The following is a 27,752-nucleotide window of genomic DNA, read 5'->3' on the forward strand; positions in this document are numbered from 1 at the left end:
TTAATCGTAAGTAGCGAACACGCGAGCTGGAACGTAGATGCGATCGTAATTGCGTAGCTACGGCAAATAGTGTTAGTGAAATTCTTTTGCATGCCATGCTGATTCATATTTTCTACGGTAATCTAATTACGATCGGTGTTAAATCGCAAGGGATATTAATATTCGCTCATTTGGACAGTTAAAAAGTTTTAAGATTGTTAATCGTTTCCCATTCACCAGTCAATCTAGACCCAACAGCAGCAGATAGAAGGAGCCCCGCGGAGAAACGCTCGCAGATACGCATATTTTATTTATTCATTTTTTTGAAATTTCCTCTCATTTTATCCTTACTCCGCATTTCGTTGAACTCTTCTACATTTCTTCGACGATTATGCATTAATGTCGAACAAAAATAAAAGGAAAAATACAACTTTGATTTTTGCAACTTTCGCAATTCGCGAAATTCAGATGCCTCGCATTAATTGCGGTATACGCATAGTCGGGTAAATATTTTTGTTGAATTATGACATCTCTACATGCCATTGATTAAGAAATAGAAACATGCTATGTAATTTATTTGCTACAAAAAAAGACACGACATAGAATCGACCGACATAGCGCTTGAGATATTTCAATTATTACGTACAACACGAGCGCCAATGACAAAAAACAAAATTCTTGACATGCGTTCTCGTGAAATGCCTCATTTTCCGTGAGCCGTCATATATGGACATATTAGATTTTTCACCATGTTAGCAATTACATATGATTGTGTTAGAATCTGGATTATTTTTTAGTATACTAGACAACTATCTACTTTTATTCGTATTGATCGTACAGAGCGTTTTCGAGGGACTCGTATTGTGAAAACTATTTAAAAGTTTACCAAGTTTTTTTTTTAAGGCAAGAATACAAGAGACCACTTTTATCGAGATATTAATAATTTTGTCAAATATACTTCATTTCGAACACATGCTCCATATGCACGCTTAAAGGATTTAATTGTCCATGCAATTTTCTTTACATCTCGCACGACCGGGTCCCTCGGTTACGCGGAGCGACGAAACTACCACTTAGATGATAAGTTCAGGCGAGCTGTCCCTACCTTCGTCATCGCTGGAGTAGCTGTTATAGCGTGGCACGTTGACAGCAGCCCGACGACCATCCGAACTCTTGCTCCTGACGTGCGGACGATGCCCATCCTCCCGTCTACGAGAGTGACGACCCTCTGCTACGGCGGCCTCGTGCGCTGCCAAATCCAGCAGCGCCTGTTGCTTGTAGTAACTCGAAAGATCATTTTGTGCCCTGCCCCGATTGGCCGAACCGGATGGCTTTCGCGTCAACGGGGATTGCAGCATACGCTGCTTCCATTCCAGCAACCGCTTCATCGATTCTTCGCGCTGTAAAACGTACAACCCTTTATTAGCTGTCTAACGAATATATGCAAGTTTAGGAACATTTCGGGAGATTTTGACGTTTTTATAATCTAGAAACATTGCGAAAGAGTTGGGCTCTCAAAAACGCTTATAACTGTGGCAGGATTATATTTTTATTATGATGATTACGTAACGATATATTTTTATCTTTAACGATTCATTGTGGAAATTGCATGACAATTTTTACTTATGATATATTATTTTTATTATTAAAAAATGAAACTTTATGTAGGAAAATTGTGTTTAGAGATAGATTTATTTATTTATTTATTCATACGATCTCTTTATTTTATTTTAAAAGCCATATTAAATATATTATTTTAGTATCACACAAAATATATTTTCTCAGGTTTCCTTTGATGTATGAAATAAAGAGATAACGGTTCACGTTTATGAATACTGAGAGAATTTACATTTAAAACTTTATACATTTTACATATTTGAGATTCTCCTCTTTTATGAATGTAAATTAAAATTTAAAATATATATTTCAATTTACGAAAGATTAAAATATTAATCATTATTAGTCATATAAATTATTGTTGTTACTCCTTTTCTTCTTTAAAAAGATATAAATTTAAATTATTTTATGTTGTTTTTTCCAAATAATTGCATTATAATATATGGATAGGAGAGAATCTAATCGAAAGAGAAGAAAATGACTTGCAATGATTGACATCAATTTTAACAATAAACGATTGTAAAATTACGAGAATGATACAAGTTGTAAAAAAATATAGAAAATTATTAATATGATTTAAGTAATGTAATGACAATAATAATGATGGAGTGAAAACGGTGGTGAAAGCAAAGACACGAAGAGTCGAGATGACGTAAGGTGGTAAGCTGTAGGTATGCAACAGAACTATCGCGTGAATCATGCTCGTCCACCGATGTTATCGACATGGTGGTCTTGTACGAGCAATGCTGATGATCTACAGCTACCTGCTTTAAAAAAACAGCTAGTTTTATGACTCATCCTAAATTTTCCGAGATGCAAACGAAACAAACAAATTTGAAATAAATGACAACATATTCATATGTCGTAAAACTTATTTTAACGTTAACATTATTGATTTGCATCATAAATAGCCAAATAAATTCATTTATTTACAACGTTATCTTGTAAAATAGCTTTTTATGTAAAATTTATTTGAAAATCAGATTTAATTTTAACGATTATTTGTTTGTAGAGATAGAACCCATCAATTAAATTATAAGATATATACATAGATCTGCCCCAATTTAACTCTATAGATTGAATTTTTTTAAAAAGCATACGGATCTGCCAAATAGATCTCTTATAGAGTAAAGATTAAAAATTAATATATTTAACACGATATATTCAAAATACAATATTCAACATTCTAATGACACATTGTAAAGATACTATGCGAAAATTATACGAAATTATACGAGATTCTCATATCTTGAAAAGGAAGATTCACGCAAAGATATATAAAGAAGGTTAAATTTCTTCCTCTTACCTGCTGAATCTTGCGTTCACCATCTCGCGAATCCTGCTCGGAGGACCTCTCGGCGTAGTCGTCGTCGTTGGGATCAAGCGCGGCGGGATGCCGTGTCCTTGGCAAACGCGCCGACGCCGATCTGCAGAACTGCTGCTGCTCGCTCCATCGTCTGCCACCACCTGCGTGACCGGCGTGATACGTCTGAGCGATGTGGGTTCCGTGGACACTGTGACCCGTCGTTCGCCCCCACCCGTCGTACTCGCCACGCGGTACTCTTCGAGGAATCGTGTTGTCCTCACCACCATGCGCTAGCATTTCGTGGCTATTCGCCTCGTAGCTCTTCTCGCGCAAGGATCTTCGGAATTTTGGGTCGGTGCCCATTATCCTGATAATTAAGATTTGAGATAAAAAATCAATATATTTTTGTATGCTTTACAAAAGAAATTATATCCTTTTGTAAAAATAATTCCAATAATCAGAAATCATTTTCCAATTTTTCAGTTTATTTTTAAGAAACGTAACATATTTAATCTTGTTACGATCAATTTTAATATATTAGCTATTCCAATAATCAGAAATCATTTTTCAATTTTTCAGTTTATTTTTAAGAAACGTAACATATTTAATCTTGTTACGATCAATTTTAATATATTAGCATATTAAGATTAAATATGGAAAGTTGAGTTTTAAAAATCCGTTGATATATAATTTATATATGTAAATGTAAATTTTATCTCATTTTAGAACGCGTCAGCTTTTAAAATAAAATCATAAAAAGGCTATATTATTAGTAACGATATTTTAAGATTTCTTAAATTATCTTAAACAAGAAAGAGAAGAATTGGAAATAGATGACAATGTATGAAAATATCTCAAACAGGATCTACGTGCGGTTTAATTATTTATTCGGATAATGTACTGCATGACTCACTCGGAATGTCTCTGCGTCAGCGGTTGAGCGGGCATCGTGTGTTGCCCATGAACGTGATCTCGCTGCGTACGTCTCAGAGCCGGGCAGGTTGAATCCGGTATAATGGATATTCTACTCTCGTCGGTCTTGTCGCGGATACCCGGCAGTTTTGGCTGCATTGTGACGCGCGAGAGAGATTGATTCCGCTGTTGCTGATAATGCTGCGGCGTTTGATGCAAATAAACCGCAGACTGCCGCATCTGCGCCGCGTATCTGGGTAACACAAATGTGCGCGATACAAAATTATATATATTCTCATACATTTTCTTTTTTTTTGCCTTAAAAATTATTCGTCCAACATATGTACCTTTCCTCGGAATAAAAGTAACCGTCGTTGGTCGCATCTGACGGATTCATTATATCTAGGCTGGACTTGGGCCTCTGTGGACGTCTCTGCTGATCCGGCGGTCTTTCGCACTGCGCAGGTTGCTGAGGTCGCCTTGCCGCTTCGTACTCCAGAAAGTCTGCGCTATGCGGTCGCGGTGGCGGTTGGGTTCTCGGCTGCCTCGCCAACGGCACTAAAGGGAACAGATTGTAACGTCCTTTTTGTATTACCGCGTCGAGCTCTATCGATTACAGCATTATTCAAGATCCTTTGCAACGCGGAGAAAAAGAAAAGCGTCGATTTTACCATAAAAACAGCGATGCGCAAAAAGAGGATCTAGCTTGTAATTTTTATCAGCGTTACGATTGTTACACTAACGCGATAACATAAAATCAGTTTTTAATTCTCTCTCTTGAGCTGACTTAGAGAGTTAATATATAATATATAGTAATATATTATAATTTTATAATCAAGCGCTACACTAAAAATTAATATCTGGTTGCGATAATAAGAAAATATAAAAACTTATTATGTCACATTATAATAGACACACGGTGACTGTTTAAAGAATAATAAACTTTAGAATCTTTTTTTCTCAAAGAGATATTGTGTAAAATATGCTAGAAATTACCGTACTCGCGCGGCACGGTAAAATTATCAAAGCTACTATTATTATTTTTGTAATATAAGACTCAAATTCTCGTCGCACAACAATGTAACGAAATGTATAGAGAAGACGAGATTGCTCGCCGGAATAGAATTCCCGGGACGTGTATCTTAACGGTCCGATAAGAAAGCTTGCTTTGTAACATAGAGAGAAGAAAGACGTCGTCTTTCAAACATACATCCGCGCAAAATATTTTCACCTTTGCCTGGTTGCGGCACTAATTATACAAGGGTCTTTGCGAGTATCGCCGCGAGAAGAAGGTAAAAGACAAAGAGACTCACTGTGCGTCGGCGTGACGGGGGAATGTAGTAGTTGTTGAAGATGTTGCTGCTGCGCGTAAACAGGGATGGGAATTGGCGCCGGGGAGGCGCCCTTCGTATAACCCACCGGACCCGCGGGTCTTTGATAAAGCGGCGGAGTTCCGTAGAGCTCCTCGTAATCGCCATTATCTCTGTTGCTGGTCCTCGGTTTTGCGCTACGACCGTACGTGTCTGGGGTTCTCCTCTCTGTCGGTTGCGCGATCTGACCATAGCCGTAATTCAGACCCGACTTGTCGGTCCGCAGACTCTGATGCTGCGGCGGCTGATTCATCCGCGTGCCATAAATCGTATTGTTTCTCTCATAGTCGGACATTGGGCTTTTACTAGTCACTGTAACGTCCGGCGAGACCGGGCTTTGCCGATAATCCGGATCCGGCGACGGCGTCGAGTATTCGTTGGAACCGTCTGTCAATCTTCTCGGTTTTGGCGGCGCGTTCGCGTAAATGGGCTGTCCGAATTTTCTGGACATGGGCTGCACAGTCTGAACATTGCTCGCGATGGAATGCGACAGCTGTTGAGATGACGGCTGTTGCTGCGGTGATTGTTGGACCATATGCTTGTGCGGATGTGACGACTGATGAGTCGGAAGCGCATTCGGGTGCGATAGATGTTGATGCAACAACGCTTGATGCTGGTGCGAGTGACCCGGTTGCATTTGCTGCAAGTGCCCGTATTGCTGCTGCTGTTGTTGCGACTGAGAAGTGCTGGGCTGGCCGTATTGCGAGATTGGCTGTGGCACCCAACCGTTCATCATCGGGTGGCCCGAGTCGCTCGTATGATTGTTGGCGGAATTGCCGTTGCTGTTGCTACTGCTGAGATTCGGGAAGGAGGCAGTGTTCGCGCTGTTCGGGCTGGAGTTGTTGTTCGAGGCGTGGCTGGGATCGTCGCGCGATTGAAAGCCGTGGAAGCCAGAATCGCTATCGTCGGCGCTTTGATTCAGGATCGACGAGATCGACGAGACGCTAGGCCGGGCGCTTCGTTCGCCATCCTGCGCTATCTCGATGACCACTGCAGCTTCGCCCGCGCCACTTGAGAAGAAAAGAAAAATTATATATAATATATCAATCGGTATCTACAATTTTTCGCACGTCCAACTTTAGATGTTTGTTTAGCGATCAATCATCAGACTACCAAATAATTGAATTTAATATAGTTAAATTACCAGATATAACGAATGTCAATTGCATACATTATTAAAATTATCTTTGCTAAATATATCATCGAATACATATGTATAAATGAAAAGGATTAATTCTTTTATCCTCCTATCATTATTCGATTTTGCGTTCAAAGTAAAATTTACCTCATGACCAGAGCTCGAGAAGCCTTTCCATTTTACTAAAAGCAGAAAAATGAATTCTCGCCATTGTTCCATTCGCAGAGCTGCAGAAATGAATACGCTAGAAATCTACATTTTCGGTCATCTGAATCGATTTTTAGGTAGAAAGGTAGATGGGCAAATAATAGACGATGACCAAGCTCACTGGTGTTCGAAACGAACGTTCATTGTCCGCATCGACGTGTCGCTGACAATGCGCTAAATGAACAATAGGCTAGTTGGGGCCTCATCCAGCGTCGCTATTTCGCGAGCCGAATAACTCTCGGGAAACTAACTAACGAGATTGGTTAGTTACACCGTGATAACGTGCGAACACGACAGATGCGCCGCATCCTCGCGATACTTTTGCGCGCAAATAAACCACTCCGACTGTGATGTCCCAATTTCCTTTGTGGAATGTCAAAGAGACGTTCATCGTCATTCAGTTGCAGTATCGAAATAACTTTCAAGACTCCTGCTCGGATCACCGAGTGTACTTTGAACAACATTTAATATCACAATGTCGTCTTAAAAGACGACATCTTTGAGAAGAGTAGTCAGAATGAGAACAATATTGTTGAAGAGATATTTCATTCTTCCGTAAAATAAAAGTAAACAATAAGATCTCGCGAATTTGCGACAGACATTTTCGGTATAAAGAAAAACATTTCTGTGAAATTTTCATAAAATTCAAACACGGTGAATTTTGGAAAAGTGCTGCATGCGAGAAAATCAAATATGAAGAACTAGAGATAAAATTGAACGATCCTTCTGTAATTTCAAAATATCATGCGATATCATAAAACGCGAGAGAATTACGAGCAAGAGAATATAAAACCAGAGAACATTTTCACAAAGCAGACGATAAGTATAAAGGATTAAAGCGTCCGTATGTAATAACGAGAATTACAATAAAAAATGATCAGTTCTGCATCGATTCAACCACTACATCTTTCAGATTCGCTTATTTATTCAGCTGGCGTGATGATAAAAGCGTGCAAATATTTTTTGCTCTTTACAAATCATAATTATTAAATATCGGAAAATGTACGTTTTTCGATTTGGATTGACATTTTTTTAAAAATTAAAATTAAAGAATTAATTTCTGATTGCTAATAATTTATGACGATTCGTAAGCTTGTAACACACGTGCAATGTTTCACGAAAATTTGTATACCATTTAAAAATAAATATATACAACTTACGGATTAGGATCTTGCAGAAGCGTCGCCAGAGTCAGCGCGTTCACCCATTGATTCATGCTTTCGCGATTGTCAGCTGCAAAGTGGTAAGTCCTCATGTTGGCATGTTCGGCCTTGAAGGCGAACTTCTTGTTGACTTTGTCCTCGGGTTTGCAGACGGTAACTCTGTACGAAGGAAGTAATATCGAACCTAGTAGTTTCTCCTCTTCCGGGCCTGCAAATTAATAAATTGCTACATTACATTACAAGTTACAACGCGATGACTTTATGTTGAAAATTATATTATTTTGAGAGTGATAAAATTAACATAATTATATAATTGTACAACATATATATATGCATATCTCTATCCATCCTTCACAGCGAATAAAATTATGTGGATGTCGCATCTAATGTTGCGTTCAAATAATCGGTCAAGTAAAAATATTTTCCACGACATTCGGTTTTCCATTCTTACAATATTTTTTCTCCAGTGGTTTTATACGACTATAATGTACGATGTGCACGGGAGATTATTTCTATATAGTTTTAAATATATAGCATAATATCAACATTTACATAAATTTCTTATGGCTTGCACACACACACACGTACACACACACGCACAGTAGTATTGATTAAAGAGAAAAACAAGAAATGTTGCCAAATACGAAATACGGAACTTTGAATATATACAAAGCTTGTATATAACCGCGAAATCTCGACAGGTGAATTGAATTCTCTTTCACGTTGCGTTTTGGATAAGCTGGAATTTCGGTCTAAACGAATTCCATGCGTTCTAGTCTATAAACGCTAGAGTAATGCTACAGTTGCAATAAACAAATGTTTTACTAATTAGAGAACGGAATCTCAATTATTTAATCCATATAAATACTTCTTTATCGCATTTTGATGGCAAGATATGAAATTTATTTGTTATGTGCGCATTTAAGTCTAGTACAATCTTTTTGATAGCTATAACTTTGAATAATTTCAATTTCAATCAAAGATGTAAAAATTGAAAAAGTCTATTTCGAGGAAAAAGCCTGCATTTCTTCGCGAAATACTTCATTTTACTTTACTTTACTTTACTTTACCGAGAGAGAAAGAGATTAACAAGTATATATTATAAACGAAATATACACATCTCTTTCAAGACAGAAGATCGATCAATCTTTCGAACAACCGTTAAACAAACTTTCTACGATATTTACGGAGCAATCGGATCGAAGAAGTTTGTTGCCGAGTATTAGAGTGTTCGAGTGCTTTTGCGACCGACATAAAGATACTCCAAGAGGCTCAGCAAGCCGCTAATTAGGGGCGATATCTATCGAATCTAATTTAACTAAAGTTCATCAGTGTAAATGACGCGTCGAACCGCCGCGTCGAACTTGTAGCAGCGAGAACCCAACTTCCTTCTTGTCGGATAACGTACAAGACAAACTAAAGTGGCAGACCGCGCATGTAGTGTATCCTTAACAGAGAACATTTCGCACATCTCTTCGCTGCAACGACTGTGATGCTCGAGTATCTAGTGAATCAAAGGGGCCGGGTATAATTAGTGCTCCGAGTCGAATTAGAAGAGTAATGGCATCCCAGACGACTGGAAATTCGTCGTCTGTATAAAATGTCTTGTTCTAAACTAGCAAGACGGAACTTGCCTGAATGCCTTTGAAATTAATAAATGCATCAAAATAAAAGCTCGTAAGCTAATAGAGCAGATACAAATCTCTCTCGATACGAATTCAATATTAATGTCTATAAATTTTGTGTTAATTTCAATATAAATTTTACCATTCAATATTCATACTGAAAACTCACAAATTATTTTAAAAATGAAACCATCATTTTTGTCGCAAGATTGTAAAAATTGAAAATTATTGAATTTAATTGCGAGTAGCTAAATATTACTAGGGATTGTAATATCAATTTAGTGCAAAATAACTCTTAAAAACTTATTCGATTTACGCAATATGCTTCATAAGAGCTTATTATTAACGATAACTAAATTTAATTTCCGTTAAATTGGTTGTTAATAGATATTTCCAAAGTAATTATTATACCGGTTATTATAATGCCGATTGTTAATTATAAAATAAATAAGCATCATACATTTGCCGGATTTGAATATTAAACAAGCTATTTCAAATAATAATACTTGATAAAATTAATAATAATTCTAAAATTGTCACGCGATGGCGTTACATTTATCATAAAAATAATGGAAAAAGGAAGCGACAAAGATAAAAGCTACAATTGAAAAAAGCAAACAGGTGTCGATAGCGCATAATTACCTTTGTAATAAAAGAGACAGTACTCGGAGAGAACGAACCAACGTTTCTTCCACAGCATGAGACCCTCCGAACCCTGCTTATGCAGCCATCCCTGAAGTGCAACGGGGGCGGAGAGGGGCCTCTTTGCAGCGGGCGAACGCAGTCCCCCTTGAGGACCGCTCCGTCTCCGCACCCCCGATACGGAAGCTGCCACACCCGAGCCATCGTGCTTGCTACGTACCTGGACAGGTACTGCGGGCGGTGCAGCCGATTGGACAATCTGCAAAATAAAAATGCCTCTTCATCAACTGATCAATTATTATAAATCTAACGGTGAGGTTTGATTTCGATTTAATCGAATGTATAAAATTCAATCTTGAAAAGTGAGAAAAAATCGCTCAAGATTAATGGTTTGTTGTTCTTTAATTAATTGATTTAAAAAAATTATTTTGTAATTTCTTTTATATCATATTCCTTATATATTTAATCTTTGGATAAAAAAGGAATCATGATTGAACACGATATTCAAAATTTCACTAAGGAAAAATTGAACCCAGGATTTGCAAACTATTTCTATTCTTTAATAATATATACAAGACATAGATATAGAATATAATTTAAGAAACATCCATCCGATTGATGTGACGTATAAGAATATGGCTGAATATTTATTATCAGCCTTCTCCCAAATGTATAAGGAGCGATATGTAGGAAACAATTGTGATTTACAAGACAGACATCTGTCACGGTGTATGACATTGAGGTATCAAACAGCTTTAAATATATTTCAAGCGAGATAAATGTAATACGATTTTCCTGAGAAAAGGACACAGAGGTTATAAATCCTTGGTAAAATTTGAAATCGCGTCTCGTCGCTGACACACATGACCGAGATCTCTCGCTATCTTTTATTCGATGCCTTCCTGAATGCGGCTGATCGAAATCCACTTTTCCGCTTGGCAACGCATCGTGGCACGTTATCGTGAAAACTCTTGTTAGTCGACGAAAATTTCGCCGTGCCACTCAAAACGTCTATTCGATAATGAAAAGCCACGGAAACAGGAACGAAGAAAGAAGACTACCGCTATTTCAACGTGAAATTCGTGCAATCCGTTCGATTTTCCGCTTTGATTTTCTCCGCGCATGGGAAAAACGCGAGCTGACATTTCATGAGCAAAAACGTTACTAAATAACTAATTACTTGATAAACGTGTATCGCGGAGGCGGGATAGCATGCATTTTCAATGAGAAGACCGCGCGTGCTTCTGCAAAGTTCGGTCGGATTTAATCCTGAAAATAGATACGGTGCATTATGCAGTTCGTTATCGATTTCTCCTTGTCTCTCTCTCTCTCTCCCCTTCATTTGATTTAAAAATACAAGCGCAAAAACCGATCCCGCTACAAAACATTGACGAGGTTCGCGGGAACACTTGAAAAATTCCATTCCTAACGTAAAAATGAATAATTTACGCTCGCTCTATCTTGCTTGGCCTCGATTGGTTTTCTTCTTCTTCCGGAATTTTTCGTGATATTTCGACCCCAAAGCGGTCAGCGACAAAACGTCGTTTACACACACGACAAGGAAGTTTTATTTATAAATATCAATGACATTGTATTCTCGCGTATTCTCTGTATGAAATAGAAAACGTGCATTAATATCACTCGGAGAAGTAGTCTATAAAGGTTAAGCAAGTAAATAAGACGTCGGCGATATTAAATTTTCATCAATATTATTTTTTTCTCGTACGTCATCAAAGTCCCCGAATGATGGGTGACAACAAGTTTCACAACGACATAAACGCATTTATCGAGAGAACCGATGTTGACAATCTCTATTCTATGAACGTCATATATACGAGTTCTCTTCTTACTCGGATACTATTGTGCCTTCAGACACGATGCCTGGCAGGTTTTACTTCCTGGAAAAGCTTTCGTCAACATGAGATCGTACATTTTATCTAAAGACATAAAGAAAGATTCCGGAAAACGTTCCGGGCGCTCGTAGTTTTCTGACGCTCTCCGAAATGCCGATAACACGACCTGTATTTTTCAGGAATACAAAGCGCCGCGAATGTCTTTGAGAAACTCGCAAGCTACAACGCGCATATAATACAACACGCGAAATACTATACAAAGTGCCTCCATAAATCCCAATATAAATAGAATAGAATTATATCAAAGATGTTTGCGCGTCCCCGCGGGATACGCAACAACAGCATATTGAGGCAAAATCGATTCAAATACGATCGATTTTTCCTTCAAAGTCTTGCGGTTTCCCGCAGAACATTATGCAGATTTCGCGAAAGATCATTTATCTTATCGGCGAAATTTCCTAGCGCCAGTTTTCGTTAGCCCAGCCGAAAAAGCCGGACAGAAAAGAAGAATCGCCCGAATAATCCGTTAAATTACTCGACGACGAGGTGAATATGTGGTTCGATGGAATCAAAAAGACGAGAGCAAAATTTGCCGACCCTAAGGAAAACTTGATTTCGCGAACGGGTAAAGCGACCAAACTTTTGCAGCGAACTTTCGTTCTTTCAGTTCTCTCTGCCCTCCATATGGCGCGTTCCGATTGAATCGTATCGTCGATTCGATCGCTCGCCATTAATCCTAGAGAGATAATCGTCGCTAATTTGAGCGATGCCTCTAATTGGGAGGGCATGGTTTCGCGCAAACCTCCGCATTCTCGTTCACAAAAGCTCGCAAACCGCATGCGACTCGCTAAACATTGCGGTTCCAAACAGTAGGTAATAATCGATTGACCGTTATTTATGACGATCTGAGCTGTATCGTGCAATTTCCCACGTCCCGACGTTGCTAATTTTTTAACTAGACGACCTCTTTGCAAGATTAAATTCCATCGCGATATACATCTCGAGAAAAAATTATTTCGGGAATCGTATGCGGGATATCGAAAAAATTAATTTAACACGTTAAGAACGTCGATAAATATCTGATATATAAAGCATGTTTAACCTTTTTGTTGTCCATTCCAGGCGTTGAGCTGGTCACCGGCTGGTCGAGCCTGTAACAAAAAAAAAATCGTTGAAATATTTGCAATGAAAATATTCACAAATATTTTAAACATCTACTGCAACGCTGTTGTGTATTGTTTATATTTTATTATATCTGTCAGACAAACTCTCGTCAAACCTGATATGATTTTATTGTAAATATTTTCTTCTTTTTTTCATGATATTTTTCGTTACATTTTCTCCTAGATTTTTCCGCCATCGAAAAATAATCTCTTCAATAATCTTTTCGATCATCACTTTCCGCTTCCGCGACTTGCAGACGAATCTCGACCTCGACTCTAAAACAATTCCGACGACCAAGCTATCCATCGGCGTTTTTTCGGTACGAGAGTATTGAAAATTTATTGACCATGCTGGCGGAGAGACCGATATCGCCTCGTCAAAAAAAAAAAAAAAAGAAAAAAAATGTTCTAATATGAAAGTTTCATTCGACGAGCTTCCGCAGGAGAACTGACATTCTCCCTAGTACTGACCGCTATTGGAATAATGTAATTCTGAATAAAATGCGCGCGTTTTCCCTTTAGAAAAATGGTCGACGTATATTCACGAATCACCCCGGTTAAATTTCACGATAAAATCTTTATTTTAAGAGGGAAATATATATTTATGCCGAACTCTTATATATGGCGCATATTATATTATGCATGACCTTTTCTTTATTACGATAAAATTCTTTCTAAAAGGGAGATCTTTATCACTATTTATATCAAAAATTAATATAATTACACGACATGTCGCTTTTATATAATTCTTACGTCGTTTTGTGTTTCGACACACAAAACGATCGAACGACGATCTTTCCCTATCGTTTCAGGGAAGAAGAGGTCAACGCACCACGCAAGGATGCCCTTCAGCCGCACAGGTAGTCGGATATGCACCAAGCGCGTAACGCGCGCCATCGCTTTTTATTAACCAAGCTGCAGGTCGGAAAACGCGATGCAGTCGCGTGACATGACGTGGGGTTATTCGTTTGGAAAGTCGCCTCGGTTAGCGCGAGAGATCGATTTATCGCATCCCGGACGGTTTTATTCCTGAGAGAAGCGACACGAGCGGTGCGTAGCACGTGACGAGGTACACGCACGTGAACGAGATGGATGAACGGGATGCGCACGTGTGCGACACAACAGAGATTCGTCGTCGACGGTCGTTGATCGAATGCCATTTCCATTCCGCGCACAATGTCGGAACGTCGATATTAAAACTTGGACCTTTTTATCGTCGATTTCCCGTGATTTATATACCGTTGGTCCCTCAAAATTGTACGAATTATTATAAATCGATGATTCGGCGCCGAGTGTTCGACGCGCGATTCAAGAATTTTCCTTTTCGAACATTGATAATTGAAACGTCAATACGGGAAACCTTCCCATCCCAATCGCCATCGAATATAATGAGCGTTCATCTGATATCGTGCCAAGTACGGTATTCGATATCGAGCTCGATATCTATTGCCTCGTTATTGGCCTCAACTTGTGGAAAACTTTTCGTGTATTACAAATTCCCCACTTTTTATACTTTTTTTTTTTTCTTGGAATAATGTAGCGCATTTCTGTAAGAAAATCTTGTCAACTCTCCAATTAATCGAGAAATTACGATTAAAATGAATATTATTATAATTTGTATAAATTGCATCGAGGTTATCGATTTTTAAATTTCCGAATGACGTCAAATCTTTGTTTTCGCACTTATTGCAGAAATGGCGAATCCGACGATTGCGCGTGATCGATTTGAAAATTGCCGATTCGTTTTGCCAAGCCTCGAAAGCTAAAAGCGATGATGGAAATGGATCACGGTTTGCCGAAACCGCAGATTCGATTGACCGGTTCTGTTTGTCGTTCGTTTCCAATCCCGCTCCATCAAACATCAGCCACCCGCTGATCTCCTTACTCGGCATTATAGTCCTAATCGCGTTTAGACGACGCTAAGATAATTGACTGTAACAGAACGCGCGATGCATCGCATCGATGGGACGTATTAACGTCGGAATGATTAATGTCATTTACCCGGAATAGCGAGCGAAATAGCGTTCGAATGAAATTCTAGATGCACTCCCCGTATTGCGTGATCCGCATCCCGTTCGAAATCCGCGATTACACGCGGTTTTAATGACTGCCCTTAATTGGCCCAGAATTGCCGCTCTCGCGGTAGAAAGAGGAAGAGAAATATCGCGCCAAAGTTCACGATGTAATTAAAAACCAATATACTAAACCGCTATGCGCTCTAATGGAGTTGTTTTCATCTCTGCAATCGCGCCACACCGCCATTTTCCTTCCCAAGTTTGCCCCAAAGTCTGAGTCTTGGTGTTGAAAGTCGCATATAAAAGGCGTTATTGATTTTTTTTTTTAATATTCTTTTAACGATCGTAATAATCCCGCATAATCCCCCGTAAACGACGTTATAGAATGCGAGTGTTACACGAGACGCATAATAATATCCACGTAAACGATAAATTTGTTTACAACAAAATCATGCTCTTTGCTCTTAACAATACAAGTTTAAAAAAATGCATCAGAAACATCCCAACACATGATAATAGTGCACTGAGAAAAAAATCTGCTTGCATTAATTAGAATTCTGCTAGATTCAACCAGTACGTCTGCTGGAAAATGGACGAACCAGAATTCTTGTAGGAATTACCAGATGAATCTGATTCATTTCTTCCTGTTAAATTTGCCAAATTTTCTGGTTAATAATACTAAACTCGCCAAGTCGTCTAAAATTTTTTCCATCTAATCTCTTTCTGGCACTACTGCTCGTAAAAGAAAAAAAATATACTTTGGATTTAATGTTAATACTAATTCTTTATATACGTTTCAATATTGAATACGAGTTAAGTTAAGACTTGGCTCGTCGCCTAGCGGCAAGCAAAGAAATTAATGCAACAAGAAATTTCATAGATCCAAGCAGAAAATACTAACCAAATCCTTATAGTAAAATCTATGAAACGTTCTAGTTATAAAAAATCGAGTCTTGTTATGATAACTAGAAATTCTCGTTTGATTTAACCAAAACGCCTTCAATCGTATACATCTCGTTGATAAAATCAAACGATTTTTCTCAATGTGTGATTATAATTAAACTGTGATCGCTAACGAACGCGTTGACCAGAACGAACCGCAAGCTCTATTCAAGCTTGTCCCCCTATTGCGATGCAATTGATTGTGTATGCAGGCGAGACAACCACGTAATTTTCAGCAGTGATAAACGCAACGTGTGATATCGATCGGTCGAGATCATTGCATTATGCGTATACGTGACGTCTAATGACGATGAGAATCAGGCGATGAGGATCAGGCTCTACGAGGAGAAATCCCGCCGAGGGAATATATTATGAACCGTTGCGTCGCGCGCGAATGCATTCGAAATGCACCGTACGTTACTTTGACGTTCGCGTATCGAAATTGGGTCGTCGCGATGCGACGCGATGCGCCACGATTGTAATCCTCCGGTGTAATTCGACGTGTACAGTCATTTATTTCCGGCGCGATGTTCAATGTCCTTAAGCCACGCGATGATATCAATCGCACTCGTCTCTTGCAATTCTCCCAAGACGAGAATCGGCCGACTGTCATTTCGCGCGCTACTCGTTTGTAATTTCCCGCCATTTTCTCGGTCACAAATATTAAAAAGATTCCTTGCTTTTTCGGCGTATTTTTGCGACTAAATAAACAAACCGGAAATATTTTGACGGACTGCGAGTGTCCGTCATAATCGTCTAGATGTCCCGCGGAAATTAAAACGTATCGCGATATGGAAGATAATGCGAAATATTTCCAAACGCTTCGTCTGCGAACCGACATCAAAGTATCGCGCGTTGGAAACGGGTAGAAGCGCTGCAGAAAAAGCGCTGCTCGTTGTTCTTTGCGCGTTTATCGCGGTATATTCATGCAGGGACGCGAGCGTATATACATATTTATGTAGTAGTTTACGTAATGCAACCCTACCGCATCGCACGCGATAATGAAATTAGAGTGATTACGCTCGAACGTGACGTGGAGCGCGAGAGGGACAAAGTAAAGCGGACAATTAAAAACGCGATGCATGTGGCGTGTAGCTTCTTGGTCACGAAGATGAGAGTTTCATATGGCTCGACGAGGCTGATGCGCGCCTGCGAATTAGACACGCTTCGAATCTACGCGGTGTTAATTACATTAAAATGTCATCCTCCCGGTTCCTAATATTTTAGCGCGTCGGATAAAATTCACTCCCCCGCGCGATATCGTCGTGAAACGATCACGCCCGCGATCCTTTAAGTTCACCCTGTCAGTTGACCCAGAAAATTTATATCAAGAGTATCCAATATCGATATCCCACGGAAATAGACGCCGAGAAGCGCTGCGAATAATTGGACGTCGATAAATTGTTAATAGGCGAACGACGGAGATGGCGAGATATATAATATAAAAGTCGATTATATAAATGGATATTTTTTTGCCGTTAACCTTGTCGGATTGCAGCATCCGCGAGAAGGTCAGGTTAAAATTAGCGCGTAGAGTTACATATGAACGTAGACCTCGACCGTGAAATAATCGCTCGAGCAAGCACGAGTAAATGTGTATTCAAGCCCCGGGTTGCACGTATCCCATTTTGTAAAGTTTACATTTTTGCGAAGGAAAAATACAAATGACTAAAAATACACGATTTAATTTCAAGTCCGTCATTTTCACGATGGTAGCGATATACAATTTTTATCAACAAACGTATGCATTGGATTTATAGTTGAGCCTTTTTGTTATTCTTCATCGCGTCTCGCTTAGAAACGTTACACGTTGCATATGTGTATATTTGGGTGTGTACGAAAGATCGCTATAGCACCAGCAGGAAGGTAGAAAAGAGAAAATAAATGAGAACGAATCTTAATGGTAGAAAACGAGAGACAGCTTTGCGGCTGGAAGGGAGGATGGATAGGGAAAAAAAGGAGCGGTCCAACTAGACGCGCGTGAAAAAAGCCTCCTCTCCGCAACAACTCGCAAATATTTTTGCATCCCGGATGAAAGCCCCTCGCGTAAACCGATGCGAAGTGCTTGCTCGTCTCGTTGCGGTTTATATTCGAAGATGTAAGAGGATCCTCGACAGCGTGCGGCTTCATGAAAACGCATCGCTTCCCCGCTTTGCCTTCTTCCAACAGCATGCAAAATAGATACGTTGTTCTTCGTACGCGGACTGTTTCTTTCTTCAATTTCAAAAAGTTGCAAACAAAAATATTACGAGCGCGTAGAATCGGAGCACGCGTCCGATGCCTCCCGCAGGTTCCAATATGCGAGCACTGAGAAAAATCGTTTGATTGTACCAACAAGACATATACGATTGAAGGCATTTTGGTTAAATCAAACAACAATTTCTAGTTATCATAACAGGACACGATTTTTTATAACTAGAACGTTTCATAGATTTTACTACAAGGATTTGGTTAGTATTTTCTGCTTGGATCTATAAAATTTCTTGTTGCATTAATTTCTTTGCTTGCCACTAGGCGACGAGCCAAGTCTTAACTTAACTCGTATTCAATATTGAAACGTATATAAAGAATTAGTATTAACATTAAATCCAAAGTATATTTTTTTTCTTTTACGAGCAGTAGTGACAGAAAGAGGACGCTAGCTCTCTGATTGTGTGTGTTTGAGCTGCATCCTCTTCTTGCATCACTGTTTATCAGTTCAATTTCTAACTGAATTTAAAATAATTTATTCGATAATCTGAATTTATCCAATAATCTTGTTGGAATTTAGGATATTAAACATACTTTTGAGATTAGATGGAAAAAATTGTAGACGACTTGATGCTGACGAATTTAATGTTATTAACCAGAAAATTTGATAAATTTAACTGAAAGAAATTAATTAGATTCATCTGCTAATTCCTACAAGAATTCTGGTTCGTCCATTTTCCAACAGACGTACTGGCTGAATCTACCAGACTTCTAATTAATGCAACCAGATTTTTTTCTCAATGAGTCTATAGTCGATAAAGTCGACTTTCGTTCGACCCTTCCTTTTTCGCCCCTTTCATTCTTTTCCCATTTCATCCGTGTCGTCGGCAGCCTTTTCCGCAGCCGCGGTCGCCAAACGGCTCACTACCCCCGCGAAGAAATTTATCGGCAAACTTTATGCTCGCCTCGTGGAATCAAGCGTCGAGTGACTCACGGAAGACAGTCGGTTGCTTGGAGACCGGCCGATATGGGTTTAATGCAAGCTATTGGAAGCGAAGCCAAAATAAACTGTGCGCGCCATAGCTAATTTATAAGCATGCTGCTTAACGGTATAAGACAGGATATTAGTTGGAGAATTTATGTTAACTTTCCGGCGGATGCATCCTGTTACTTTGTCAGACTCCCTCCTGAATATTGATCGCGAGACTAAACCTTATCTCGTAGCTTACAATCATGGTTATCGGCTAACCGGTATTACACGAGACGGCGAGGGATGTAAGCGAGATAAAAGAAATGATATGAATATCAATAAGATGTCGAAGAGAGAAGATACGATTTTAGACGTTGTTTACTTGAGGTAAATTTCCACGCAAATTTATACGAAAATGATTATTTAAATGACAATTTATTTGATAATCTAATTACTCCGATTGCGAAATTTCCATCGAAAAATTTAAGGCTTATTTATCAACATTAATTGTAAGCTCACGGGCCTGTTAGTTAATTATTACGACAAGCTCGAAGAGCGATGAGTATAGACTAGAGTTTAGATCGATACATGGCGTCTTGTCGGTCGCGGTACCGTATACATATATGTACATCAATACACATCGCTTCCTCTCGCAGCATCCCAAGAGTACAATTGAAACAAGATATATATTCACTCTTTTTCGAAGGGATCGTTATTTCCACATTCTCGTTACCTTCGATGAAATAAACGGCGCCACTTTTATTATTATTATTATTTTTCGAGAATTAATTTCTTAAAATAACGAATTTCTTAAAATAAAGAATTAATTTCTTAAAATAATTATTGAAAAATTGCATCGAAATGATAAGTTTGACATAAGCATCTTGAAATGTGCCAATACTGATTGTAATTATTTAGTATAATAAAACATGGATATTGCGTGCAACGGCGATATTCATAGATTGTCTATTAAACTCTACGTAATCTCCATACTATAATCATATTCAATAAATTAATCATGTTTGTATAATCGTGATTACACGTTGCAAGTCTTCAATTAATAACATATCGCATAATGTTTGATATAATACATAATTGTTTATATTTGTGCTGTATATCTGCAAATTTCTCGCAAATCTCAATTGTATACACACTCTTCGGTAATTTAATAAGCGCTCTTTTTAATGATTTTCCGGTGCACGATCAATGTTGCGCTAATCGAGCCGTTTGTACATACATGAGCGACAATCAACGATGCGCAAACATCGTAATAACGTGACCGCAATGCCGTTGCGCAATTATACCGAATACGTCAGCGATACGTGTGAATAGACCTTTATAACGCGCATGCCATAACGTAACGTAATACACGAACGTAATACAGTCGAACAATCCAAGTCTTCCCGGCGAGTGCGATCCCTCGTCACATTCGTTGACCTAGGTAACCGATCGATAATCATGGCGAAAGTCGGCCCAGCCGACTGAAAATAGTGGAAACCCGTTGTATTGTTCCAACGGAACACATACCTGACTGTGGGCGAGCTACCGGGGAAGACAACGCAAAACGAGCTTGCGCAATAAAATAACGAAACGAGAGAAAGCACGAAGATTAATTATGTTTGTCAAGTTGCAAGTCCCGTTTCCTACAAATTACAGTTTCGCAGCTCAACATTTTGTTGTTGAGTTTGCCACGGTACAGGAACTGTCGTAAAATACTTGAGATATAAATGTGGATAAGAATATAACAAGTATACAATGCTTGTTCAATTTCCATCTTAATCAAATCATCTCAATTTGGAAAATTGGACAAAGAGGTTCAAACTATAGAGAGAGAGAGAGAGAGAGACATCACACTCTATACATTAATCAAATTTATCGAGGGCATACAAAGCACTTGACCCATAAACGCACTCCCTTATCGACAACAATCGTCCCTTTATCTCTCGTAGGCTACAATACATCGCTTCCCACGCGGTCTCTTCGGATCCTCCGTACGTTGTATTCCTCTATTCGCTCGATTCCCCTTTCGTCTACACGTTCACCAACACGTATACAAGTCAGATGAAAAGGCTCTGACGTATCGAGGCAATATCTCGAAAGCGTGCGCGATGTAAGTGCGACAGCATCCTGCGAATCACACTGTCGCAAAAAATGAAAAGAGAAGCACCGAAAAAGAGGGAAAGAGAGAGAGAAAAAGATGGAGAGATACAAGCTAGCGTTTTCTCGAACATTTTCAAAGCTCCAGGAAAGTTTTCACTCATACATAAGGAAATATATCCGCTCAGTTATATACGACAATATTCGAAGCGAGGTCCTTCCACGACTGTGCGATGCGAGAATCAATTTTAAAACACTTTACGCGATAAAGCGCAAGCTAAAGATTTAAAAGATCGATTTCGATTGTCCTGCGAGATTCGGTTTTTATCACTTTTTTCTAACGATCAAAAGTGATAAGACAAAGCTACGAGAGATAAAGCTAGACTGCCAAAAGAAATAATTAATTGTTTATTAAAATTTCCTTTCAAGTTTTTTGTAGAATGTCAGCTTTTTAAATCCATGGTGTTAGTTGACGTGATAAAAAATATTCGTCGAAAATATGTGCATAATATTTTTATATCATACATATGCCTGTGTATTTTAAAATGGTTGGAGCTGGACATGTTTTATGATAAAAATACCGATCGAAAAAGTTGGACAAAATAATAATACAAATGAAATATATTCATGGATGCGGAAACAATGTTTTGTTTGTCCAATCATCTGGAAAGGAGAAGCTGATGCAATTTGTGTTTCATGCATATTTTCATACGTCAATTATAACACCTTGGCAATATATGTTTTGCGCATATTTCTCCAATTTTAAACAATTACATTATTTTCTTCGTGTAACAGTAATGACGAAACATTTGACAAAGTAATGGAACGACTGAAACGTGAATTGAAAATAGTCGAGAAACCGAAATAGTAAAATATGAAGGCAGAAACTGCTGCGTCAAGTCTTCTGGTGATATCGATTGCATTGTATTTTTATGCTTTCATCACAAAGCTTTCCTTTTTTCATTTTTCAATTGTCTCAAAATATTTCGCGCGTTAAACAAAGATAAGGGTTGAATGAATGACGGTATCAACGGAGCGCGGCATTATAAATAAAATTCCTTCGAGCTCATCCCTCTTTCGCTTCCTCCCATAATTGGAAAAAATATGAATAAAGAAAAAGAATTCGAGAAGGAGAGACGAATGCTTCGAGAGCGAGGCGAGATAGAAGATGAGCAAATATTGCAAATAATAAACTAATAAGTCTAAGAACGGCGCGATGGAGAAAGGATTTATTGTTCCGTGCCGTGCGCTCCGTTAATCCGTTTCCGAATTATGCAACGCCAAGTTGCAGTCGGCTGAAGGGATTCCATCATTCTCATTTCCGCCTCTGTGAATAAACGCACACGGAAATAAGAGAAAGCGTTTTGAGTTGCCGCATAAACGTTACGTAATAAGGTCATCAACCTAGTATTTGTGAGGCATTTATTTTAATTATATTCGCTGCAACTGCTGCCTGTACTTACGGTCTCAATTAATATTAATTAAAATCCTTTCCTCGCAATAAGAAGAGCGAGAATTTAAAGAGCGTCCTGCGAAGAATAAGGGATGAAAAATAAGGAAGAGATAAGACGTCTCGGCAGAATGTCAGTAAATAGTAAATGATGGATCGGTTCATTATCGAAGCGAGGAAAAAGATGCCGAGAAACGAATGTTTCAAGTATATCTCGTATGCATGTATAAATGAATGAACGTTATTGCTTCTTACCAGTCGAAGAAATTCCACAGGCACGCGAACATGTTGGATGTACGTTTTCCACATGGAATGATATCCCCTCGCGCGCGTTCTCCGCACTTTCCTTCGATCGCGATCGTAGGTCGCCTCGTAGATTGGCCAAATCCTTACATTTTCGCACATACAAAGTTTACACGAGGCAGGCTTTAGAAAGCTCGTTCCGGCTTTTCTCGACGTTTACTAAGCGAACAGCATGTCGGGGCGTTATCCGTTAGTCTCGATGAGTCGAGGTACATCATGTTTAAACGACGATAATGAACCGGATACTTTCGCGTTTCTTATCTGATCACTGACGTCACAAAGTACAATTCGATGCGAATTTCGTCGCGTTTACGGCCCGCGTTTCACTGATTCGTTAAGATTAAAACGTACGAGAAATATAAAGGCTGAATTGAAAATGCTGAAGCGAAAATTATTCACGCGCGAGATTCATCCAAACGTTACACGTGTCGCGATACGTATGCATGGTGTTTTCCGCAACCCTATCGAGCTTTGAATTTGTTCTCATCGTCAACCCGTGGCAATTAGTCAGCTAATTCTAAAGCGGAATGGCAAATTACCTGTCGCGCGGAAATGTCATTTCCCTCGCAGGGAGAACATGCAACGTCCTGTATTAATATAAAGCCCCGCGACGGAAAATGGCGCGCATACATTCTTGCCGCAGTTTACCTCGCGATACATGTATATTTTGCAAAAATAGCACGGGCAAGTGGATGAAATTCAAACCAGTTCAAAATTCATCGCCGCAACTTCATCGCCATGCTAATGTAATACGTCGATTGTATTTCGCTCGTTAAAAAAATTAATGCACTTATTTGCGCTCGGTCTCGTAAAGAATGTGTCTGGCGAAACGAAAAATTAGAGAGCAAAGACTTTGGCTACCATCGAATCTCACGATAACCAATTTAATAAATTTGCGTAAACTCGTTTCTCGAGTATGTAAAGTCTATCGTCGTTTATTCAAGACTCGCATTTATGAAAATAAAGAGAGCGTCGTCGCAGTAGTTTCTCGTCTCTTCGTCCCACCGTAAAATTTAAATCCATGATATATGTATCCATCACGTACGCGCGCACGATGCTTAAATTTCTCCGGAAATGAATATTCCGACAGACGAGGATGCTTCTCGAAGCGATAAATCGATCATAAACTCATTTAAACGGTCGGCGATGTGTACCAAGACATATTAAAAGCCGCCTGACAAGCTTTTCGTAGCTGCACTGAAAACGATGTTCATTAAATTCTCGTACCGTGTCCGATGATACACGATGCACCGAAATCTTTAAAAACGCATTCTTCACTGAAATTTCTTCACTTTGTTTACTCAATTTTTATTCCTTTTAGAATAAAAAATTGATTGTATTTTTTTTCTTTCTTTTAACGAGGAAAACTAGAGACTCTCTTTTTATATTTCCAAAAATAAAAATGCACACATGCGAAATTTAAATTTTTCCTTTCTTGTAAATTCGCGTAGAAAGAATACGCAAACGTAGTTAAATTTTCTCTAGTCGCATGAGAGAATAAAAACTTGACGAAAAGATGTAATATGTATTCTGTACGCTCCCTATACTGTACGTGATCTATAACATTATTGGCAATTTGAGGAAGATTGTTAGAAAAAGATAAAAAAAAGAAAAGAGCGCCGTCTTTTTTCGTCGCATTATCGCTTCTACGCGCGACGTAATGTATTCGGCAGCATGTAAAGCTTGCATCGAAAACAGTTGCTGGAGTTGCTAGTCGAATACATGAATAATTAGGTTACCGCTACGACGCAACGATGTTTCCCAGTAACCATCGTCGATTTTATATCAAAAGATTGTACATTGTCGCTATTATATAATATATACGAAGAGAAGCGACGATAAAGATGGCATATCTTGTGGCTTTTTCTTCCTTTTTTCACGCAAAATATAAATTCCCTCGTCCAATTATTTTCGCTCGTGGGAGCATAACTCGCATCGTTTGGATTGCGCTGATTTTTTAATAGCTTTCCCGTATAATCTGTTTAACCTTTCAGGTAATTATTAAAAAGCCGGTTATATATACATATTACTAGCGGGAAATTTAATGGCAAGCACCGATGTGTTTTCTACATCAAAGTTATCATTCCGTGGAAAAATTGATATATAAATAGCGTGTAACGCACGAATAATTTAGTTTAACTTAATGGAGAATAATTTTCAACGTTACGAGAATTAAATCCAAACGTTAAGCGCGTTAAATACGTTTCGGATGGAAAAACGTAACGCGCGATACGGGTAACGGCAATCACCGAAACAACCACCATAAGCGTTCCCATATCGATTTTAACCCTGTCCTCAACCGAACAAATCCTCTATTCCGTTTTTTGCCATGTTACACGTTTCGCGCCGATGAAACCGTAAATACGCGGTTCCACTCGGACTATTTTCTCGATTAAAACATCGATCGAGAAACGCGCCTCGTCGCTACACGAACGTCAATTTGACAGCTTCGATTTAAATTAGGAAGTCGCAAACATAGTCGCCGAGACATTTGTACAAAACCCTATCGACATGTCGAGTGCGCTCAACGTTGGGAAAGCGGAAAACAACGTTGCCGTTAAACGAGATGCGTTTAACGATAAAGAGCATATTAGTCTCGTAATGATTTCACCTCCTCTCGCATCTCGCGCCCTTGCCTTCGACCCTCCGCACAAATTAACACGCTCCGGGGAAAGAGAATACACCCGATTAGCATTCGCTTCCGCGTGTCGCGACGACGATTACGGGAGGAGGGATGGAATTTATGCATTTTTCACGTAGCTTCCTCCGCCTCGTCCGTCCAAATTAACGCGCGTCTTGAATACCTCCCTGGCTTGAATATCGCGGACCTTCATTTCCGCGAAAGGATCGTTTCGCTTATTCATCAATTACCGGAGCGAGTCCATCGCCCTTGGCCTTCCACGAGCAACCCTTTCCAAACGTTGCCGGGGAGTACGTTGTCCTTTCGCGTCAACTTTCGGGTCGCGGCGGAAATCGAAGAGACTCCATAATACAAGGATCGCGTCAGAATACATACGAACGAACAAGCGATTTTTCGCGATTATTTTTTTATAAATGAAATTAAATTGCCGAGGAAACGCGTACGTCAATTAAAACTGTTACAAATAAACATCGCACCATTCGTCTCTGTCGTGGGTTTCTTCAATTTTCTTCAAATTACCTGTCTCGACTAGAATCTCTTTCGATAGATTATTTGCCGATAATAAAAATTGTATTAAACATGCAGGATTTACTTGGTATTCAAATATACATCGTCGCATATTCAATTTAAATGAGTCCATTGTCGATTCTGCATTTGATCGATACGAGAATACCGTATGTTAAACGCGAAAGGAGACTGAGACACAGTCATACGTGCTTTCAAATACGCAAATATGGAATAATTTAAATATTTTATCGACAAGACTAATGCCACGGATGCACGGAAACAAATTGTACGTTTAACCACTGCAACGAGGACTCCGCTACAGGCAACTTTTCCATCTCGCGAGACATTCGTCTCGCGAAATAATTACGTTCGACGGCGAGCCGGAAGACGACTTTCCCAAGACAGCCGGTGCGCGATCACGTGCCGGTTATCGCGCGGGGCGACGTCCGCGCGACATCGCGAACGACGCCGCGGCTCTAGTCGCCACAGCACCACTTTATCAATGTCGACGAGAGGGAAGCGACGAGAGATTCGTTCGCTCGATCGGCGGTCGCGAGCTCCTCGAGCGAGGTCGCGTAAAAAACGGCGCCGGAAAGACGAGCGACTGTCGGCCGCGTGTTATCACCGCGACATCCGCCACCGTCTCTTACGACGCCAGAGAAGGGGAGAGAGAAGCAACGAAATTTTCCGCACTCCGTCCGAGTCCGCCGCTCGCGAAAAGGAGGGTTAATGTCGCGCGACTGTCCCGACGAGAGAGGGTGAGAGAGAGTTCTAGGGTTGCCCGACTCGTAGCGCGGCGAGGGCCCAACTGGCATGCGCCTTTGCCACCCTCCCTCCTTGCCGCCGCCCGTCGAGCTCCGCTGCCACCCCTCCGTCAGTACATCGTTCGGGGACGAGAGGGGGAGCGGAGCGAGGGGAGTCGCAGCGCCGCGGCTTTCGCTCTTCCGTTCATCCCCTCGATCGCCGCCGAGCGGGTGCGCGTGTGCATCCCCTTTCCTTCTTCCTACGCCGAGATCGCCGGCGGCGCATTGTCCTTACGAGGGTTTCGGAGGCCGTATCTTCCGCGGTACACATCTGGCTTACGACAGCGAATTATCTTGTCGTATAGCAAGTTTTGGGACGGAATATAGCGTTATACGTAATGTCTCCTTGCGCACGGAAAATTTGCAATATATGAGATCCATTTTTAAAGATGATAAAAGTGTGCCGAGAAAAATTTCAATTACGATATCTTTTTGTCTCGCATACTTTGCGCGCGATTAAAGAGTTTTCCCGTAAAAATAAATTACTCGCACCGTTTCGTGAGTAAAGAGCGTAGCTATCTTTATATTCGCGTTAAATTAAGTAAGTTGGGGAGATCAAACTGTATTTCAAGATTGAGACACTCGCGTTAGTCGAGAGATACTTTAAAGCCGAATTAAAAAATATATCAACAAGAAATCTCATTTTTTCCTTTGACATAATACAATATAAAAAGCACATAAATAATGTAATATTTAACTCAAAAATATCGAACGTGTCTAGATTATAACAGCAAATTGATTAGTAAACGTAAAGTTAATGATAAAATGCAAAATACTTGGGAGGAAATGACATTCCGCCAACCCATCGTAATCAAAGAAATTAAGATCGTTAACTTTTCGCGACCGTGTATATCTGTGA

General features: G+C 39.6%; 1 protein-coding gene across 1 annotated transcript in view; it reads right to left on the reverse strand.

The window, feature by feature from the left end:
• The window catches only part of LOC105249670, a 115,963-nt gene that overhangs the window by 44,784 nt on the left and 43,427 nt on the right, over window positions 1-27,752 (reverse strand). The window contains exons 3-10 of the mRNA XM_011255302.3: window positions 12,915-12,963; window positions 9,960-10,218; window positions 7,690-7,900; window positions 5,128-6,194; window positions 4,162-4,372; window positions 3,816-4,067; window positions 2,903-3,269; window positions 1,085-1,379 (exon numbers count right to left, since the gene is read on the reverse strand). Of these exons, the coding sequence (XP_011253604.2) occupies window positions 1,085-1,379; window positions 2,903-3,269; window positions 3,816-4,067; window positions 4,162-4,372; window positions 5,128-6,194; window positions 7,690-7,900; window positions 9,960-10,218; window positions 12,915-12,963 (2,711 nt within the window). The remainder of the gene's footprint in view (window positions 1-1,084; window positions 1,380-2,902; window positions 3,270-3,815; window positions 4,068-4,161; window positions 4,373-5,127; window positions 6,195-7,689; window positions 7,901-9,959; window positions 10,219-12,914; window positions 12,964-27,752) is intronic.

This window comes from Camponotus floridanus, unplaced genomic scaffold (genome assembly GCF_003227725.1).
Source record: "Camponotus floridanus strain SB8 unplaced genomic scaffold, Cflo_v7.5 scaffold1, whole genome shotgun sequence".
Classification (NCBI taxonomy): domain Eukaryota; kingdom Metazoa; phylum Arthropoda; class Insecta; order Hymenoptera; family Formicidae; genus Camponotus; species Camponotus floridanus.